General features: G+C 39.9%; 1 protein-coding gene and 2 long non-coding RNA genes across 6 annotated transcripts in view; 2 read left to right on the top strand and 1 right to left on the bottom strand.

Annotated features, from left to right (window-relative positions):
- Window positions 1-5,254: 5,254 nt before the first annotated feature.
- Window positions 5,255-22,421, top strand: part of LOC109200919 (C-type lectin domain family 4 member E-like) — a 21,248-nt gene continuing 4,081 nt past the window's right edge. For 2 of the 3 annotated variants that reach the window (XM_019356501.2, XM_019356499.2), the window contains exons 1-2: window positions 5,255-5,309; window positions 5,373-5,447. In XM_019356501.2, the coding sequence (XP_019212046.1) occupies window positions 5,417-5,447 (31 nt within the window). In that variant the 5' untranslated portion in view covers window positions 5,255-5,309; window positions 5,373-5,416. Of the gene's footprint in view, window positions 5,310-5,372; window positions 5,448-22,142; window positions 22,218-22,421 lie in introns of those variants that run through there. The other variant, XM_019356500.2, reaches the window with a different exon arrangement.
- LOC109200924 (uncharacterized) lies at window positions 14,790-16,049 on the top strand. Its single transcript, XR_002060972.2, has 3 exons — window positions 14,790-14,857; window positions 14,896-14,929; window positions 15,919-16,049. It is a non-coding gene; the product is annotated as an uncharacterized LOC109200924 (long non-coding RNA).
- LOC109200922 (uncharacterized) lies at window positions 15,373-16,379 on the bottom strand. Of its 2 annotated transcripts, none has more exons than XR_002060970.2 (3): window positions 16,204-16,367; window positions 15,990-16,120; window positions 15,373-15,504 (listed from the first exon to the last, which is right to left on the bottom strand). It is a non-coding gene; the product is annotated as an uncharacterized LOC109200922 (long non-coding RNA). The 2 variants fall into 2 exon arrangements; XR_002060969.2 differs by having other exon boundaries at window positions 15,409-15,504; window positions 15,913-16,120; window positions 16,204-16,379.

Genomic DNA, 22,421 nt, shown 5'->3' with positions numbered 1-22,421 from the left:
CTAAGGTGGGTTTAAAAAATCAATTTTCGATTAAAATCAATTTTAGCTTAATAACGTGATATTGATGATTAAATCCTGAATCGATTTTTAATATAAATGTATTTTGCCAGAAACCCTAGAACTCAGGTTAACGCTCACAAAACCATTTCAACAACCACCAAACAGCTAAAACAGCAAATGAGAGCAAGTAAACAGATTCTCCACAAAGATGTGAACACAGACACAAACACATCCCTCCGTTCACCCGACGACACGTACAATATATGCTGTTGGGTGTTGGAAACCGACATCTCACAGATTCTGAAGCTGCAGGTTTCGTCAGTCTCCAACCAGAATTCACTGAACCAGCAGCAAAAGAGGATGAAAACTACACTTCTTACTTTGGCTGTTTTGTGATTTTATTGTTTTCACCACAATAAAATGACACTTCTGTACAGCCCTCTCTCTCTCTCTTCTCAGTGTACTTCAAGAACAGTTTCCCATCTCAAATCTCTGTTTTCTGCATTATTCACTTGCTTATTGCACACCAGTCTTTGTTTACAGCGCTGTAGGCTGCTGTTTTGTTTTTGTTTTTTTCCAAAAATGACCTCTGACAAGAAGCCTAATTTCTGCTGTTCAGTATGAAGAAAACTTTTACAACTATGCCAAATTGCAAAACACTTAGCTGGGTCTCCAAAAACCTCTGTAAATTTGCTCTCAGCAGCATCAGGTAATGTTCATATGTTGTTTCATGATTTTCTTCAGTTTTTAACAACTGCAGAATATTTTTGAGTAATATTTTATCTGCTATAAAAAGCCAGGCCAGGAAAATCTCCTTCATGTTTTTCTGTTTTCTCCTCAGTTACTTTGACACAAAGGCATCTGCTGTGATGCTCACACCTCTGATGAAGTCTCACAAGTGTCAGCTTTGTTTTTAGATAAAAATATGGATATGTACTGATAAATGATCAAAATTATAATATTTCTGACTGTCTGAGTCAAAACTGAATCAGAATCAAATCAGTTAAAGAAATCAAAATCCAATGTGACTCCAATGTGAAAAGATAATAAAAAATTTATTCCGCAGCTTGTAAACTGGCCTTTAAAGCAAACATATTCACAGTTTTACTTTACCAAGTCAACACGAAATGCAATAAAATAAATTTTAGTTGATTATGCCAGCTAAATAAGCTTTATCACTTCCACTTTCCCACACTGTCAAGCTGTTTGTGTCATCACTGGTCTAGTCCAATCACCTTCTCCCGGCCTTTTCCAGGCCAATCAGCAGTCATGCCACATACTTTATATCTCACTGCGCATCTGTCTTTCTCCTTTGCAGATGCTTTTGTGCGACCCACCTCCTCCCCATCTCCACCTCTCATCTCTCAAGCTACCTTCATCATCACCATCAGCGTCTAGGCTCCGGGGGGTCCTGCTCTAATCCCTTTCACAGCTGGGGTTCGTTCTGCTGAGACGGGCAAACCGCCAAACATTTATCTATATTTTGTTCATCAATAAATCATGTTTATTCTTTTGAATGATCTGTCCTTACTGAAATGTTTGTATAGTGTTAAACAAGCAAGAGTGAAACATGTTTTAAAAAATATTTGGCAGTTTATTCTAAAAAACTAAAATTACAAATCTGTGCAGCAAAATAAAACTTGACTCATGCAAGAGAAAATCTTTAGCATGTTATAATCAGAATCAGAATCAGAATCAGAAGACTTTATTTATCCCAAGGGGCAATTAACAAACAACCGAGCAGCATACGTTGAAGATAAGGACAATAAGAACAGGCAATAGGAGTGAAATAATAAAACACAGATATACAGTATATATAGTTTTAAAATTACACAGTTTTAAAATTAAAGTGACTGAAGGTGAATAAATAACTGCAAGTGACTAAAAGTGAATAAAGTGTCAGTAGTGTAGGAAGCGTGTAGTTTATGTTTATGGGTGTGGGAAATGTTCTTATCGGCTGGAGTTAAAAAGCAGAGTGGCTTTGGGGACAAAGGTGGCTTCCTCCTCTCAGTCCTGCAGGAAATGCAGCGGAGGCGTCGCCCAGAGGGAGCCATTGAAATGCGGGACGAAGAATGTGAGAGGGGTCATTAATAATTTTGGCTGCCTGTCTAAGGGCCTGTTGGCTGAAAACCTGTGCCAGAGTTCTGACAGGCATTCCAATGATTTTATAGCACACTGATGCAGTGTGCTGCAGTCTGTTCCTGTTCTGAAGGCTGAGGGAGTGGAACCAGCAGGTGATGGAGAAGGTCATGATGCTTTCCAGGAAGGCATAGTAGAAAGTCATCATGATGGGTGTGCTGACTCCAAAGGAGTTGAGTTTCCTAAGGAGGTATAGCCGTTGGTGGCACCTCCTGAGAATCTCCTCTGTGTTGGCAGAGAATTTCAGGAGGTTGTCGAAGATGGTTCCCAGGTATTTGTATTCCTCAACTACCTCCACTGGCTTCCCGTGGATGGTGGTGGTGTGACATGAGGAGGTCACCACCATCTCTTTGGTTTTGCTCACGTTCAATTCAAGTTTGGAGCTGTCACACCACTCTACAAACTCCTAAAGAGTGGGCCCGTGGTGTTGTGAGGGCCTGACAGCAGTGACAGGAGAACTGCGTCGTCAGCATATTTAACCAGGTGACAGTTGGGCTGTGTGGATCTGCAGTCATCGGTGTAGAGGATGAAGAGCAGGGGGAGAGCACACAGCCCTGGGGGAGCCAGTGGAGGTGGAACGGAGACCGGAAAGAGACTTGTTGACCCAAACTTTCTGAGTCCTGTTGGTCAAAAAGTCCAATATCCACAGGATTAGCTGATCATCCAGGTGAAATCGGGTGCAAAGTTTAGTGGCCAGGATATGAGGCTGCAGAGTGTTGAATGCTGATGAGAAATCAGCAAACAGAAGTCTGGCGAGGAGTCAGGGAGCTCCAGATGTTTGTGGATGGAGTCCAAGATGAAGATTTTGGCATCATTAACACCTCTGCGTGCATGGTAAGCAAACTGGAGTGGGTCCATCAGGGGGTCAGTTGCTCTTACAATGTGCTGTTTTATGATCTTCTCCATGGCCTTCATCACCAGGGAGGTGAGGGCAACAGGACGAAGATCATTCAGAGACTTTGGGTTGTTTCTTTTGGGGATGGGGAAGACTGTGGAGTGTTTCCACAGCTGGGGGACGGTGTGACTGTCAATTGAGTGTTGAAATAGAGTCCGGAACACACTTCCTAGTTGCCCTGCACAGTGCCTCAGAACTCGACTGCTGATGTTGTCAGGGCCGGGTGAGCTCCTCTCCCTGGTCCTCCTGAGGGCTCTCACCACATCCTCAGACCTGAAGGTGAGTGCAGAGCTGCCAGGTTTGAGTGAGGATCTGGACTCCTCAAGCTGGGCCATGTTGTCTGTCTCAAACCTGGTGTAGAAAGCGTTGAGGTCATCAGGGAGGGAGGAGGGGTTGCTGCCCTCCACCTGGATGGTTCTGGGGTGATGACTGCAGTATTCACAGAGGCCATGGTTTTGAGGCCCTGCCAGGCTGAGTGGAGGTCCCCTTTGGTGAATTTTTTTCAGCTGTGTTTTTATACTCCAGTTTAGCAGTTTTTATGGCCCTCTTCACCTCCCTGTTGACCTCCTTTTTGTCCAGTGCAGAGCCGGTGAAGAACATCCTCTTTTTTTTATTAAGGATTTCCTTGAGTTCCTTGGTGATCCAAGGTTTGTTGTTGAGGTAGATGGAGACTGTTAGACTGTTTTTGAGGGGATAATCTTGTCAACACAGAAGGAGATGTATGATGTCACCGTGTTGACTTGTTCGTCAATGTCATCAGAGGGAGAAAGAAGGCTGTCCCAGTCAGTGGCTTCGAAACATCCTTGTAGGGTGAGGATACTTTCCTCTGTCCACTGCTTGATGTTTTTGGAGACCTTTCTAATCCTCTTGACTGGGGTGTAAGCAGGGGCCAGCAGGATGGTGTGGTGGTCTGCTGGCGAGGGGGGAGAGGGTAGGGCTTTAAATGCATCTGGTACAGAGCCATAGCATTTATCCAGAGTCTTCCCCTGACGTGTGCTGCATGAAACTACTGTTGGTATCCTTTAAGCGACTTGTCAGGGGAACAATGGTTGAAATCACCCAGGATGAACTTGGGAGAGTCCGGTGATAATTGTTCCAGTTTGTACAGAGTGTTGGTGATGTACTCTGTGGCTTTAGCTGCATCAGCTCTGGGGTGGATGTAAACCAAGATGATGAAAGCTGTGGGAATTCTCTGGGGAGGTAGTAGGGGCGCAGGGAAACAGCCAGAAGCTCGATGTCTGTAGTGCACAGCTTCTCCCTCACAGTGACTGTAGAGGACCAGCTGTTGTTTACATACAGACTTACGCCGCCGCCATGTGCTTCCTGGTGCGTTCGCGGTCTCTGTCCAGACGAAGAGGTGGTGAAAAGCCATCAATGTGCAGCGTGCTGTCGTCGCTGTTGTTTAACCACGATTCCGTGAATGCCAGAACGGAGGCAGTTCTGTACTCATGCAGGGGGTTGACGCAGGTTTGCAGCTCATCCATCTTGGAGCAGAGAGACCGCACATTAGCAAGGATAATGGACGGGAGCGCTCGTTGTTTGTGTGTTTCCCTCTTTAGTCTGGCTCTCACCCCACTCTTCTTTAATCCCTTCCTGGTTACCTTGTTATTGTGAGTTTTTCGATTTCCGTGTCCAAGGAGTATTTCCTCAGGAAAGTAGTCTGTGGAAGCGGAGCGGAAAAGCCGGAGGCTGGGCTGCAGCTGCGGCTGCAGGTGGATGAGGGAGTCCCTGGTGTAGGTCAGCCTTGGGGTCATGTTGAGTGTCGAAAACAAGTCCAAAAATCACAAAAATGAGGAAAAAGAAAAGAATACAAATATACCGATTAGACGGCGAAATACAACAACGAAAAGAGCATTAAAGTTAGAAAAAGAATGCAAAACTGCTCAGCTGACTGGCCGGTCGACTGCACGAGCAGCGACCCGGAACCCCATACATACATAATACACTAATGTAACATCAGGCATAGAAACTAAAAATAACTACAAAAAAAAATAAAAAATAAATAATAATAGGATCATAGATAACGAAATTTTTTCATATTTGTACCTAAACAAGTGTTGAAAATGTGTTTTTTGGTTGTTTGGGGGGGGGGTCTGTATTATCAAACTTACTGTATTAATAAATGTACAAAAATTTATTATTTATTTATTTCAAAATAGTTGAACTAAGCAGCAGATAGACCCTCCTCCCTGACCTTTAAAGTCATCAGGAAGTTGCTTTTTTAACAGAGAGCTGTGAAAGGTGTTGTGCTTCACTTCTCTTTGAAAAGCCTGAGGTGAGGGTCGCAGAGGTGAATCTTGATGCTAATCTTTCTTTTAAATTTGTTTTTGTGATTCAGACATAGTTGGACTAACTCTGAAGTCAGGAGCTTGAAGCCTCAGCATGATGAGCCGTCCACAGAAATACATAGAAGGTAAGAACATTAATGTGGTGGTAAATCAACAGGGAGGAGAAAAATACACTTTTTATGAACAATGCTGTTTTCATACAACGTAATATGTAGTGGAAAATGATCCCTATGTAGCTAAAATATCTTAAGCCTGTATTCAGGGTTTTATCAATTTATGAAAAAAATAAAGTCAGCTGTGTTGATGTCTAATATACATTTCACTAGCTGGGACCACATCCTCTGGACGATGAGCGGAGAGGGATGAGGGAGTATGAACTGGTGCTGCGGTTTGGGGAAGGCCTCGAAGGGGACTGGCGACGGCTCGCGGGCCGGGAGGAACCCCATGGCTAATGAGAGGTGAATGAAGGCAGGGAGGAGAGAAGAGGAGAAGAGAGGGAAAGAAAGGGGGGGAAGGGTGGGGCATGGAAATGAGAACAACGGGTATTGGAGAAGGGGGCATTTATAGTCTGAGGTCGGAAGGGGCGTGAAGGAGGAGTGGTCCGCTCCTGAAATTCAGATGATATCTCCACTATATCAAGGTTCCCGTTGCACTGATCCAGCTGTGATTCTCACCTCTTTTTAAGTTTTATACCAGACAAAGACTGGGATGCTATTAAGGACCGAAATATCTTTACATCAGTCCTGTGAACTGTGTTTTAAATGTTTAAGTACTTGTGTGTTCGCTTTCTGTCTCCTCTAAATCAGGTGAAGCTCTTGACTCTCAACATGCAAAACCTCAGAGTGGCCGTGCTGGTTGTCTGTGTTCTGCTGGTTTCGGCTCTCCTGGTAACTTATCAGTGTGAGTTTGTAGTTCTATTCATGTAGCATTATGTAACTTTTCATGTGTCTGGTTTATCATAAATTTAAATGAGAATCAGATTCTTTTTTTTTTAATTAAAAAAAAAGTTAATTAATCTATATCATACTTTTATTTTAAAATTCTAAAAGGCTTCAGGACAAATTTGTCCTGTATTTTAATTAAAATAAAAACATTTTTAACAGTAATTTAGCTGTTAATAATGTCCAGTGAGCTATACTATCACCTAATTTCCTGTGACAATAAGTATCAAGTCCTTGCTTCTAGCGCTCTGTCTTAAACAACATATACAGTCAAATTTGTATTTATTAAGGTTAATAAAACCTGTCATGAATGCAAAACGTTTTACTTTACATTAAATTGTTTTTATAGTAATTTATGTTCATATATTTAACTTGTTATTTTTATTTGTAATTTACATGTTACAGGTTTTTCTGATGGCTTAAGCACATTTTTTGTAACTACTGGCTATTTTCGCAAAGCTCTACACACAAATAAGAAAACACTTCACCAAATCAGCAAAACATTGTAGTTTTTTTGCAAAAGCTAATAAACCTGCTTAACTCTCCAAACCTTCGTAAAAATGGTATTTTTGTATAAACAGTTAACACAAGCCATCACATTAATAAGCACACAATGCAGCAACTACACACTGATGGTATGAATAAAAAACACATCTGGCTTTTGCTTTCTCTGTGCACAAGGTAGGCTATGTCAGTTTGAGGTCATACTTTTGTCATAGGTCCGTAAACATAGAAGAATCCAAACTTCAAGTACTGGTGTTTATTCACAAACATCAAAACAAACACAAGTGTTTATTTCCAAGTCAAAACAAAATATTAATTTCACTGAGGAAAAAAAAAAAGAAATCAGTCTACATCGTGTCGTCTCTCTGGGTCTGGCCACAAAATTTCATCTACATCACATGCAATGTCCTCTAGTCCAAGGCACCGGGGAAAATATCTTCTGGAATGGCGTATCCAGGCCTGACATGATGCCTGGTCAATATCCCCACATGCCTCCTCCATTGCCTGTAAAAGGGTTATGCGTTGATGGGGATGATGGTCTTAGACCTTCCAGCGCCAGGCAGAGAAGAACTCTTCAATTGGACTCAAGAATGGAGAGCATGGGGGGAGGTTGAGTACAGTGAAGAGTGGGTGATCTGTAAACCAGTTGCGGACCAAAGCAGCCTTATGGAAACTAACATTGTCCCATATGATGACGTATCTGGTCTGCTCTGGTCTCTGAACATTAGTGAGCATGTCATGTAAGATGTCCAGGAATGTAATAATGTGTGCAGTGTTATATGGGCCCAGGGTTGCATGATGGTGAACAACACCATTTTGACTTATAGCTGCACACATAGTTATGTTACCACCACGTTGTCCTGGGACATTGATTATGGCACGGTGTCCAATAATGTTCCTGCCACGTCTCCTTGTCTTAGTGAGGTGAAAACCAGCCTCATCCACAAAAAACTGCTCATGACCCATGGCATCTGCCTCTAGCTCCATCACTCTCTAGACAAGGCAAAACAAATTCAGCACAGCAGGCACATGCACAGCACTACAGTATGCACTTCCAGATTCAGTACCAATGATACTATAGCTTACCTGCACATAGTCATATCACAGCTGTTTTACACGTTCACTGTTTCTTTCAAAAGGTACTCTGTAGATTTGTTTCATTCGGATTCTGTTGCGGGCAAGTACACGACCAAATACAGAAATGTTCACATTTTGTATGTTTGGAAGGTGGTGTCATCCTCAATTATGCGCTGCTGAATTTCGCATAGCCTTATGGAATTATTTGCAATCACCGTTTTGACTATATGGGTTTCTTGGTCTGCAGTGAACATTCTTCCTCTGCCCCCAGCATCTGGTCGTCTAGCAATTCTGTAAAGTAACAATTTCAGTATTTTTACATCTATGGTATTGTTGTGTTTCTCATTAGCATATGGCAGTGCTACAAATCTTAGTGCAAAGTGACTGTACTAACCGATTCTCATTTCGGAATATCCTTATGATGCTTGCTACAGTGTAGCGGCTCAAGTTAGGCTGAACCCGTTGGCCAGCTTCCCTCAGGGTCATTCCATGGTTGATTACATGGTCCACTATTGTAGCTCTGATGTCATCAGTAATTCTATTTCTTACTCTTCTTACCCTTCCTCTTCTCCCTCCTCGTCCTCCTCTTGCTCCTCTTTGTCCTCTTCCTCTAACTTCACCTCCTTGTCCTTGTCGTCCTCTTCATCCTACTTCTTCACCTCCACGTCCTCTTCCTCGGCCTCCTCTAATTCTCACTCTTCTCACTCTTCCTGCTCCCTCCATTGTACTCCACACGGACAGCTTACCTGTAGGTTATTTATAGTGCTTAGGCTGATTGCAAAGTGAACTAATTATGTAAAACAGTTTTCACATGTGACAGTGTGCCAGACAGTTGGCAAAATACTGCAAATAATAGCCATAAATGTGTATAGTTTTGCTAGGAGTGTGTTGATCATTTGGAAATTGAGTGTAAAGCAGTGAGTTGTGTTTACAGTTCTGCAAAGAGTGCTGTGCAGTGGATTGTACCTACAGTTTTGCAAGGTGTGTGTTACAAAATGGCAAACTGAGTGCAAAGCAGTGTTTGTGCTTTTAGTTTTGCAAACTCACTGAGTGGTTTTGCTATAAGTATTAATAGTTTTAGAAATTGTGCTATAAGAATCACAGTTAGGGTTTAAGCATTCAGAAAAAACTGTAAACAACTTGAGTAGAGTATGTAAAGCTAATACCACAAACATTTAAAGCTGCCTTTCAGAAATGCTCAATGAAAAAAAAAATTCTGTATCGTGTATAATAAAATAAATGTGAATAAATATTATGTGCTGCATGTCGACATCTGAAACTTTTGCCTGTAAGAAACTTAAACTACATAAACAGCTGCTGTGATGCTGACACTGACACTGCTGTCCTACAGTCACGAGTTCTGGATAGTGACTGAAAGAATGAGATTGTGGATATAAGCAGCAGAAATTAGCTTTCTCTGAAGGGTGGCTGGCCTCTCCCTCACAGACAGGGTGAGGAGATCAGCCATTTGAGACGGGCTCAGAGTAGAGCCGCTACTCCTTCTCGTTAAAAGGAGACAGTTGAGGTGTTTCAGGCATCTGATCAGGACACCCCTTGGGTGAGGTATTCTGGGCATGTCCTACCTGGAGGAGGCCAGTGGTTAGACCCAGGACACACTGGGGAGATTATATCTGTTGGCTAGCCTGAGAAAGCTTCTGTGTTCCCCTGGATAACCTGGAAGTGGTGGCTGTGGAGAGGGAGATGTGGGTTTCTCTGCATTGGTTGCTGCCCCTGCGACCTGGCCTCAAATAAGCAGGCAAGCGGGTGGGCGGACCTACGGACACACAGACGGACGGACAGATGGACGAACAGACGGATGGGTGGATGGAGAAGTTGTAAAAACGTAAAAACGGGTAACTAGATCTAGATCAATGGTTTATTTGAAAAATTCCATTCAAAATTCAGCAATTTCGCTCTTGTTATAGGCCATATAGCCAGTTGCTTAAAGAAGGCTCAGCAGCGGCTGGATTCCTCCATGTCCTGAGGAAGAATAACCTGGACCAGAAACTGCTGGCCTTCAACTGCTCCTCAGTGGAGCGCATGCTCTCCTACTCCCTGGGTGTTTGGTACTCAGGGGCCACTACTGAGAACAGGAAGGCTGCGCTGAGGGTAATTAGCACCGCCATCACCAGATCCTTCTGTCACAGGAAAACCAGAGCCATCACAGGTGACTCCTTGCAATCTGCCCACCACCTGTTTGACCTGCTGGCCTGTGGTCGGTGCCTCAGGTAAATCAGGTCCTACACCTCCAGACTCACAAACAGCTTCTTTCCCTGTGCCATTCAGACTGTCAACAAACACTATTTTCCCATACACCACCCTGCCCACCACCCTCATTAATCTGAGCCATGGTTTGAGTAAAGGATGAGATAAGGGTTACAGGAGCAAGTCTGTGACCCTCATAACCCAGACCACTCACACACGGACTCTATTCAGACTAAGTCTTTACTCATGAGCCCTTTGCAACTCATTCTCTAATGTGTGTGTCTCTTATTATTGCTATTTATTTCTGCTGTCTACTATTTATATTTGATTCTACCACAGTTGGCAGTTCAAATATGTCATTATATAGTTTGATAAATTGTTTATTTCTCAAACTGAGTCCAAGTTTTGCTCAGATGGATGAGCATGCAATCGTATGGCACATAGCTGAGAGCCGCTGGTTCGAGTCCGACCCGCGGCCTTTTATTGGACACATATCACTGCATGTTGTACTTGTATAACTATGCATGTGACAAATAAAGGATCTTGAAACTTATACTTTTTTTCCTACTGCACAATCCATGGAAAATACATCTATAAAATATGTGTTTTAAGGAGCAAGTGTTCACTTAACATTTCAAAATGACAAAAAACACAGAAATGGAACAGAGAGGTGCAGAAAGTTGATTTTTCCAAATTTGGCTCTGGACTAAAAGTCGACCAGCATATCTTCAGTGACCTTGATGATCTTATAGTTATAGTTTCATAGTTTCAAATGAAAGGAAACTAAAAGTGTTCTTCAAGTCAAATCTTCATGTTTAACATTTATTAGAAAGCTATTTTACATAAAGAACCTTATATTAAAACTAACATATATTTAAAGTCAGTCTTAAGGCTCATCTGTCTACCAAAGAATTATCTGCAATAATACAAAGTGATTTTTTTTCTATGGTTTGTCAAAGCTTGAGTAAAACATGAATTCTACAGAATAAAGGTTTTTGTCCAGTTCTGATATCAGGATGTCAAAGCCTGGCATGATGAGCCATCCAAGATGAGCTACACAGGAGGTAATAAAATTCATGTGGTGAAAAATCAACTGACAGCTGAAGAAGACGGCACTTTAGTCAAAATGGACTGATCATCAAACAACCACTAATCTGGACAATGCTGCAGGGTATTGCTTTTTGCTGGTATGCAGGGATAACATATTATCTGCACACAAATTAAAGCAAAACTTGAGATCGCGTTCAGTGTATCTGAACATTTAGTACAGCAAAGAAAAAACAAACAAGGAAAGGAGGGGCTAATTCTTAGATTATGTGATAATTTAACTTGTGGTTTCCTCAGTCACCCATGTTGTTGTCTGGTACACAGTGTGCTCTGTTTCCTGTTTGGTTCATGCAGCTGTGTTTGTCACAGCTATCTGATTTACCATAAATAAGAGGAAGTGAATGTTCACGGAAAAGTTGTGAAATACTGTGTGCACAAACATCATGGCCAGCTTATGACTTCGTTGTTTTAATTCAGTTGGCACAACTTTAATTCCAAAGAGAGAAAAAAACAAGCTCCAAGACAGATGAATCCAGCATCTAAATTAAGATAAAAAATATATATCTACTATTATCTGAGTTTACATGGCCAGTAGCGGTTTTAGATACGGGCGACACGGGCGGTTGCCCGGGGCGGCATCGTGGTGGGGGCGGCATCACGGGCATCGGCAAAAAAAAAAAAAAAAAAAAAAAAATTGCTCGTACTCATGCTGCGCGACGTCATGCCAGCGCATACTGGGGATGGCGTAGGCACCGATCGGTTTTCTATCGCCCATTTGCTGGGAGTAAGGGCGCCCTCCGTTTGCGAGGTGCGCCTGCTGCTTGCGGCACAGGGAGGAGAGGGCGGGGCGGCGGGGGATTCTCTGGCTGGCTGGAGCAGCATCTAATAACCAACTCGCAAAATAAAAACAAAACAACAAACACGAAAACACCAGACATTATGATACAGACTTATAATTTGCACCGATGTTTTTCCTCGGTGCGCCTGCTCGCTGCTGAAGTCAAAGTAAACTTTATTGTCATCTCCGCTACATACAGTCCAGTATATAGAGAGACGCGACTACGAGGCTCCAGTTGCAGCAGTGCAAGTAAACAAACAATAAATATAAGAAGAGTAAGAAAATAAATATACACTTTAGGACTAGGGGTAAAGGGATCAATAACAATTTAAAATTTATATTTTATATTTTGATGATTTAAAGTCTCACACACAACCCGTGGAAAGGGGAGGGAGACCTGCTGCTTCCAAATAGAGCACATTTCATTCATAATGTTGTAAATACAAGCCCATTATGTATTCATGATTTGAATCCTGGGTTCAAAGCCATCAGGTCCTCAGTTTAGAAAAAAGAGAAAAGAAGAGGAAGAGAAATGAGCAAAAGATGCAGGTAAGCAGATGTGTCATTGGATAATGGCAGGTCATCCTGAAACAATCAGAATCAGAATACTTTATTAATCCCTAAGGAAATTATGTGGGTTACAGTTGCTCCAAGAAGAAATGGTAAAAATAGTAACAGTAACAGACTAAACTCCAAACAATACATTATGTTACAGATTTTAATATTAATTAGTCAGTGTCAATTGTTGATTTGTCCTGTTCTCATTGTATGACGAATTATGATGGCTGTTTGGTAACCGTTTACTCTCTCTCTCTTCATATCTGTATGTGTGTATGTTTCTCTTGTGAAATTCAGTATGGTTCCGACAAAAGTTCTATGTTAATGTGCAATCCTGTGTGTGTTGTGTGTGTTGGGGGGGGGGGTCTTCGCCCAGGGCGCCAAACAGGCCAGGACCGCCACTGTACATGGCAATATTTGCCAAGCCCCTCCTTGTAGTGTTGTTAGTCTCATTAGTTAAGACCTAATTTATAATTAAGGGTTTGCCCTGTTGTTATTATTATAGTTTTATACTTTCAGTTTACTGGAGTTGATGGTACACATGTCTGAAAATGTTGAAGGTAAAATTATTTACTTTTTTTTATAAAGCAAATTGTTTGTTGGATATAGTGAATTCAATCAAAACTGACTGAATTCACAAAATGTCAGAGGATAGCGGCTGGTTTTAAGATGCCGTTTTTTCAAATATTATACTTTGTACCATTTTCCTGAATGCAAACACAACCTGCGCAAATGTTATTGGTGAATAAAATTAGCACTACAGGCAGAATGAAAATAGAAACTAAAAAAGTATAAAAAAAATTGTCCCTGGGTAAACTCCAAATTTATAAACAGTTACTAAAAGTTACTAATTTGTCTGGATTTCAATTTCACATGTTTGAGCTTATGAAAATCACAGAAACAGATAAAAAGATTGAAGTGAGGTGCAAAATTGTAAATAGCATTCTCACCAGTAAGACTGGGAAACTCTTATGTTGCACAATTGGATTAAACTTGGACCATCGGTGTAATTGAACCTGGTGACACACAACAATTATTATTATTTGCACTTGTTTATTCTGTTTTGTGCGTCACATTTCCAAGTTCTGAATTCATCTTACTGAAAGACTGTATACATATATTTTGTTTATCCTTTATTTGAACAGAGAGTGAACCTATTAGTTCAATTTATATTCAAGTGTTTCTTTAGTATTTTCAGACTTTAGTTCTTAGTTCCAGTTTCACTTAAAATGTTTATATCCTGTGATAATTACAAAAACATATGGACTGACAGATGATTTTTTTGTGAATATATCTATTTATATGTATATATATATATATATATATATATATATATATATATACATATATATATATATATAGATAGATAGATAGATAGATAGATAGATAGATAGATAGATATTTCTGCTGATTGTCAAAGCATTAGATGTTAATAAATAATAAAGAATCTTTGAAGAAAGTGTTTTTGTGATGCAGCAACAGCGGGATTAACTGAGGTCAGGATGTTGAAGCCTCTGCATGATGAGCGGTTCACAGAGCTACACAGACATTACAAACATTTGTGTGGTGAAAAAAGGGAGATGCTGTCAAATCTGAATAACAAAAGTTTTTGCAGAAACAATATTATCTGCAGCCAAGTTAAAACAAAACTTAGACCACATTGAATCTTTTAACCTTTTAGTGTATTTGGTAATATTTAGTACAACAAAGAAGAAACAAACAAGAAAAGGAGGCGTTAACTCTTAGACTATGCGATCATTTAACGTGTGGTTTCTTCAACCATGTTGTTGTCTGATACACAGTGTGCTGCGTTTCCTGTTTGGTTGATGTAGCTACGGTTCCCACAGCTATCTAATTTACCATAAATTAAAGGAGGAGGAGAATGTTTACAGTAACGCTGTAAAATTATTGTGTACCCAAAGGTATGGCTCACAACTGTGACAAATGCAAAACTTTAACTCAAACGGTTAAGACAGCCTACAAGACAAATATAACTAATAATGTCAATTAGTGTCAAGCCCTGCTTATCGTTGCCTACAACTATCTCCTTCAAAAAGAGCTCCTTGTTGACTCTGGTGTAGTACAAAGCTGGATCAGCAAATGTGACTCTCCACCAAACCATCAACCACTCATCTTAGCATATCCCTTGCTAGAAAGACAAACCACATATAAGCTGGTCGGAAGAAAGAACTAAAAGTATAAGTTTGTTTTGCCTGTCAAACTGTTTACAATCTTCCCTGCCAACTCAGTCTCTAAATCTGCTGAATGTTGCTCACCTAATCTTTCTCTCATTCCTAAGGAGTGCCGTGGCCTATAGCATCATCCTTATGATTGCGAAAATCACCTCCTGCCTGGAGCACCCAGGGTGGGATATATTAGACAGAAATTGAACAACAGAAGCAGGAAGCAAGACAAATAGGCAACCATAAGCATTTGAGTAAGTTTGACAAGTTCTAAGTTTTGGCTAGAAAACTGGGTCAGACCATCTCCACCTCTTGAGGGGTGTTACCAGTCTGTAGTAGTTATTATTTATAATAAGTGGTCCAAGGTGAACCAGGAACTGTGTCATGGGTAGCCAATATTCACCAATGGGTTCACCAATGAACATGGGGAGGGAAAGCTGGCCCATGTGGATGATCCAATAAACAAGCTGCCAAAAAATGCATGCTGGTTCTGATTGCAAGGTTTGTTGGATATGGGTCTGCATAGCTGCAGACCAGTCAGGGTACCCGTGTTAATCCCTATCCACTGCTTAAAGCGCCACCAATGGGCATGTGAATGGTACAGCGGGGTGGCCAGGCCGAGAGAGTGAACCCAAACGCAGATACAGTTGGAGTCACTGATTTAAATATAACAACAATGCTTTATTTACATACAATGATTTAATGCTTAGAATACCAAACATGAGCTGTGAGCTTGGGTGGATATCAGACTCTAGGAGTGGTGAACATGAACCGGGAGCTAAAGGGGAATCTGGGGTGCAGGTTGTGGTTCGGGTGGTGCTCAAAGTCACTGCAAAAGAGGGGGAGAGAGATGTCAGGGACGTGTCGGTGGTTTGTCATGTAAATGAGTTCTGTTAACTTCTGTGTTTCACAGAAGCGAAAGATCGGTACAAAAACTGGACTCAAGTGCAGGAACCCAGAGCAGAGACAGTGGAACATTTTACAATATTTACTTGTGAAACTCAAAATTTCAAAGTGTGATAAGGACAAAGGCAACAAAACACAGGCAACAAACTTGACCTGGTGAGGCCTAGTTAACGTGGCTTGGTGGATGTGGATTGAGGGGGGGAATTGGCCCAGAGATGCAGACTGGAACATGGCAGTTAAGCAGTCACATTGAGGAGAGAGGGCATCTGAGTTAGGGAGGTAGTGGAGAGGAGCTCTGTAGATGGTGAGTATATTGTATAACTTTTCTTACTTGCAGGTGGATGCAGTAAGCGATGAGGGATGGTTGACGTGAATCCAGAGTGAGCTGAACGGTGTGGAATGGCTAACCTGAGATTTGGAGGTTCCTGATGGTGTGAGGTGGGAGGAGGGCACAGAGTGATATCCAAGATGGGGGTAAGGTATCCTGAGTCCAAGAGAGAAGCTTAAGCTTCAAGCTTAAGTCAAAGTGAGTCCAGGAACTGTGGCAAAAGAAAACAAGGTTAGCAGGGTAAATCACAAAGAGAGCTTGAAACATGCTCTGTGGAAAAACACAGCCACTCACCCGGACCATGACAGTGAGCATCAAAACTGGACCACAGAGCACTGGGAAACATCAAGTGGATGACCAGGTCCATGTGCATCTCTTACCTAGGACAACACCTGACACCAGGATTCACAATGGGGAGAATGCAAGCCAGCAGAGGCACCATGATGCTTTGGGCAATGTTCTACTGGGACACCGTGGCTCCCGCCATCCATGTGGATGTTACTGTGACACAAACCACCTACCGAAGCACTGCTGCAGATCATGTACACCCTTTAATGAAAGCTGTATTCCCTGATGGCTGTGACTTCTTTCCACAGGATAATGCTCCCTGATACAAAGCAAAAATAGTTCAGCAATGGTTTTAAAAGCACAAAAATGGGTTTGAGGTGGACTTGCCCTCCAAATTCTCCAAATCTCAATCCAATCGAGCATTTGTGGAATGTGCTGGACCATTAATTCCAATTCATGGAGGCTCTTCCTCCCAATTTACAAGCTGTTGCTAACATCTTGGTGACAGATACCCAGTGTTGGTCAAGTTACTTGAAAAAAGTAATCAGTTACTAATTACTGATTACTTCCCCAAAAAAGTAATCCCGTTACTTTACTGATTACTTATTTTCAAAAGTAATTAATTACTTAGTTACTTAGTTACTTTTTAAAAACACAATTTACAACCTGAATAGGTAATAAAGCGATAGATCTTTCAGCCCAATTCTACTTTTTCTGCATAATCCATCATACAAAATGTAATCAAATGGAAACGTCTCTTTTTAAAACTTGTTTTATTAGTTTTAATCTTTTAACTTAAATTATATGCAACATTGTCTGACTGGAAGAAACCTATTTTCTGCACATTCCAGCACATAAAATAAAATATTTTTTTTATGTTTACACTCACTCTTTCAAATAGATGCAAGTAAAACACAGCAGAAAATAAATAAAGTCAACGACTAGTTGCTCTATTTTCACCTGTAAAGCAGGAGGTTTAGGCGGAGGTTTGCCCTGGTGCGGGTGTGCCGCAGCGGTCAGTTGAAGACTCCGCGAGTTTCTCTGTGAATTTCCCATTACAGTCGTAACGCATTCGGTGCTTGCTTGGAAGTTTAGGGGGGGTTTTTTCGCTGTAAAAAGAAGTTTTCTTCCCACGCACAACGGACACTAATGTTTTTGTCACTTTTTATGGAATCAAACTCAAAATAAGGTCAGTACTTCCACGCTTTAAACGCTGCATGCTCATACTTTCTCCCGCACTCGATATATTATCCATTGTTGATCTGCAGACAGCTGTTGTCACGAACGTCGCACTCGCTTACGTCACTGTCATGAGACATTCTCGCAAAAAACTCACGGTTTTAGTAACGCAGTAACGCAGCGTTCCTACGGGAAAGTAACGGTAATCTAATTACCGTTTTTGCAATGGTAATCCCTTACATTACTCGTTACTTGAAAAAAGTAATCAGATTACAGTAACGCGTTACAAGTAACGCGTTACTGCCCATCTCTGCAGATACCACAGCACACCTTCAGGTTTTTAGTGGAGTTCATGCCTTGATGTGTCACAGCTGTTTTGGTAGCAAAAGCAGGACCGACACAATATTCTTAATATCTGCTTCACTCGGGTCTGAGTGGTCACCTCAACCCCCAGTCTGGTGAAAACTGCTTTTTGGAGATTCAAAATGTATGTAGGAATAAACCAATATTTTCGACACATAAATTAAAACAAAACTTGAGACCACATTTAGAGTTTTACTATAACAGTGTATTTGGTAACATTAAACCCATAAAGAAGAAACAAACAAGAAAAGGAGGGGCTTACCCTTAGATGATGTGATAACTGTGAGGTTACCGCAATCAACCATGTTGTCTGATACACATTGTGCCATGTTTCCTGTTTGGTTAATGCAGCTCACAGCTATCTAATTTACGATCAATTGAAGAAGGAAAAATGACTTCAATGTGTTTTAATTCAGCTGTGACAAAAAAAAAAACAACTTCAGCTCCAAAAGTGAAGATAACCTACAAGACCAATGCATCCAGAATCTAAATTAAGATAAAGTTTTTTAAAAAGATCTAAGACACAGGCCACATGAATCGGCATGGCAACCAATGTCAAGCCCCTGCTTCTAGGGTTCTTTGTTTATCAGTAGTTATGATATTGCCCTATTGTTCTATTCAAGTCAATTCATTTGTATTTTTTAATGTTTATAATATGTTATAAATCTTATTTATTAATTGTTTATTCTATATACCTGAAGGAACTTTATATAATAGGGTAAGGAGCCTACAATAATACAAAGACACACTGTGGAAGAGGGCCATGAATTAATAATAACTAATAATTTAGTGCAGAGTGGTGTATAAACAAAGACTGAAAAGAGGTGAGTGAAGAAGAAACACTGTGAATCATTGAAAGCCCCCAGCAGTCTACGGTTATAGCAGCATAACTATGGGAGGGTTCAAGGTCACCTGATCCAGCCTTATCTGCAAGCTTTATCAAAAAGAAAAGATTTAAGCCTAACCTGTCTAAGCCTAACCCCTGAGAGGGCGTCTGTCTCCCAAACTGGGAGCTGGTTCTACATATAAGAGGCTTGAACGCTGAGGGATCTGCCTTCCATTCTACTTTTAAAAACCCTAGGAACCACAAGTAAGCCGGCAGTCTGAGAGTGAAGTTTTCTATTGGGTTGGTATGGTACAATGTACTTTTTAAAAAAAAAAAAAAATAGGAGTGGCCTGACCATTGGAGACATTGTATGTTAGGAGAAAATCTTTAAATTTGATTCTGGATTTAACGGGGAGCCAATGAAGAGAAGCCAGTATAGGAGAAATATGCTCTCTATTTCTAGCCCTTGCCTGTATTCTTGCTGCAGCATTTTAGATCAACTGAAGGCTTTTCAGGGAGGTTTTAGGACAGCCTGATAATACTGAATTACAATAGTCAATCTTATGAGTAATAAACGCATGAAGTAGTTTTTCAGTGTCACTCTGAGACAGGATGCTACTAATTTAAAAAAAATATTGTGCAAGTGCCAGAAAGCAATCCTAAATATTTGCTTAATATGCACATTGAAGGAGTCTTCACAGTGTTACTGGAGGCCAAGGTAATACATTCCAGATTAACCTCATTTTTATATGAACTTAGAAGCAGAAAATTAGAAATCATCTAGGCCTCTATGTTGTTAAGACATTCCTGCAGTTTAAGTAATTGGTGTGTGTTATCTGTCTTCATAGAGAGATAAAGTTGGGTATCATCTGCATAACAATAAAAAATGTATGCTATGCATTTGAATGATACTGCCTGAGGGAAGCAAGTATAATGTAAACAGAACTGATCGTAGCACAGAACCCTGTGGAACTCCATTATTAACCTTTGTGTGTAAAGAAGACTTCCCATGTACATGACTAACTTAGAGGATATTAGATAGATTTGACTGAAACTACTGCAGCGCAGTAACGTTGGTACCTATGGCATTTTCTAATCGCTGTAATAAAATATGATCATCTCAAACACTGCACTATGGTCTCTTCAAACAAAGCATTCTTCTGTAGAAGATCAGTTAGCTTTTTTTACAAATACTCTTTCAAGAACTTTTGAAATAAAAGGAAGGGTGGGGCTTGGTCTATAATTAGCTAAGATAGCTGGGTTTAGTAATTGCTTTTAAATGAAAGGTTTAATTACTGCAACTGTGGTACATAGGTCATTAACAGAGATAGATCATATTTCAGATTGAAGCTTTAATTAATGGTAGTACATTTTTGAGCAGTCCTGTAGGAATGGGATCTAAAAGACAAAATCTAAAGGGATTACTGAAATTAACTCAGAAAGATCAATCAGAGAGAAGGAGTCTAAAGTAGTTGTATATAATGATACTTCTGTGAGATGGTTGTTGATGGCTGTAATGAAATTTTTATTTTTATTTATGAAGAAATTTATGAAGTCATTACTATTGAAGGTTAAAAGAATGCTTGGCAAAACAAAGCTCTGACTCTTTGTCAGTCTGACTACAGTGCTGTGGTTTTTAATAGGGCAGCAAACAAAATTTCCAGGCTAAATGAAGATCTTTTACATTAGTGAGATGCCATTTCCTCCCTAGTTTACAAGTTATCTGCTTTAAGTTGCATGTTTGAGAGTTATATCAGGAAGTCAAGTACTTCTGGTTTTCAGGCTCTCATTTTCAGAGGAGCCACAGTATCCAAAGATGTGCATAGTGAGGATGTAACACTATTAACAAGATAATCAAATCTGTAGGAGCAGACTTCAGGTAGCTGCTCTGTTCTGTGTAACAACATGGCACTGAAGAAGTCCTCCCGTGGAGGATATGTATAACCTTAAACTTAGTTGCAGGACTTTCAGAAACGCATCTACTGTAATGTTTAAATGTTTTCCCACCTCTGTGTAATCCATTATTGTAACTTTAAATGATACTCCAGATATTTGAAGAAGGGATTTTCTTAATACAACAAACACTTTTGTTTGTTGAATATATGTTACTAAAATGCTTTGTAAAAATTTAATTCACAAAATGTTTTGTGCCTATGCACCCCCTCCAAAATAAAAGAAAAAAAAAGCTAAATTGTTGTCAGAAGAGAATGGATGGTTTTATGATTAAATTTCCTGTATACAACTAGTGAGTTTTAAAAGAAGAATTAAAACAGATGCTAGAAAGGTACTAAAGAATTAGGTTGAATTGCTAATTTTTAATCTGATGTATTTTTTATAAAGTTTAGTGAATCTAAAATGCTATAGATTTGCATTAAATTTCTTAAACTGTTGTTTGAGCTCAAAAAAACACAGAAAAAGTCACAAACCTTGAAGTTTGGTGTAAAACTGCAATATCACAGAAGAATGGGATACTCCTATACTATACTATAAAACTGGATTAAACTTGGACCATCAGTGCAATTTGATATGATGGCACACAACCATTATTACCCAGCTTTTCTTGGTCCGTTGGGGGGGGGGGGTTGTCAAAATGTTTATTACCTTTTTAAAGAAAGTTGGGAACAAAACTTAGAGTAAAGTGCCATTATTACTAAATCATATTTTGTTGCTTTAAATCATATTAAGTAAAATAGACCACCAGAGCATAGCTGACCATGATGATACTGAAAATAATCAGTTTTATACTTTTAAATGAAAGACAAATTAAATTGTTATTGAAATGTGGAGTGTAGATAAAGTGCAGTGAGAGAAATCTTAATAATTGTCAAACACATTTAATGTGCTTGTAGCTGCATAAAGCTACACTGTGAAGTAGTAAAGTAGTAAATAGTAAACAAGCAAGACAGAAATGTCTTTTCATAAACATTTGAAAGTTTATTGTGAAAAACTAAAATTCAAAATTTCTGCCAAAAATCAAAACACAACTTGATTCATGCACAAGAAAATGTTTAGCATGTTACATTACACTAATATCCAACAATCTAAGCCAGAAAGGCATAAAAGTTCCTAACATAACATTTATTCTTATTGTTAAATAATACAGTAACTGGTCTTCTGTTCCACTTTGTTATATTTTATTGTTGTGTTTATGGTAAATAAACACAAATGTTGATGTTTTAATCATAATATTTGTCATACTTGTAGCTTAACAAACTGAAACGAGTTTTCGTACAGCTTATTAGTGTTGAGCAGGTTTTTTAACTGCTGTTTGAAAAGCTTTGTTGCCGAAATAATTTGTTCTGCTCTACTATCTATTTGAATTTGTCTTGAAATAGATGAGCTGCACTGTAGATAGACCCTCCTCCCCATCCTTTAAAGTCATCAGGAAGTTTGTTTTTTTTAACAGAGAGCTGTGAAAGGTGTGTTTCACTTCTCTTTGAAAAGCCTGAGGTGAGGGTCGCAGAGGTGAATCTTGATGCTAAATTTTCAATGGATATTGAAGGAATTGGTTAAAATAATTAGCCAGAGAGTTGAAGAGTTGAATTAACCAGTTTTCTGTTTTGTTTTTATGATTCAGAGACAGTTGGACTAACTCTGAAGTCAGGAGCTTGAAGCCTCAGCATCATGAGCCGTCCACAGAAATATATAGAAGGTAAGAACATTAATGTGGTGGTAAATCGACAGGGAGGAGAAAATACACACTTTTTGTGAACAATGCTGTTTTCATACAACGTAACGTGTTCTGAAATTAAACAATACTCTTTTGGGTAAAATATCTTAAACCTGTTTTCTGGGTTTTATCATACGAAAATATGAAAGACCTGATTTATAGAGAAAAAAAATTAGAAAGGCAACC

The sequence above is a fragment of the Oreochromis niloticus genome, unplaced genomic scaffold (genome assembly GCF_001858045.2).
Source record: "Oreochromis niloticus isolate F11D_XX unplaced genomic scaffold, O_niloticus_UMD_NMBU tig00000229_pilon, whole genome shotgun sequence".
Taxonomy (NCBI): Eukaryota; Metazoa; Chordata; class Actinopteri; order Cichliformes; family Cichlidae; genus Oreochromis; species Oreochromis niloticus.
This window is presented reverse-complemented; position numbering and strand designations above follow the sequence as displayed.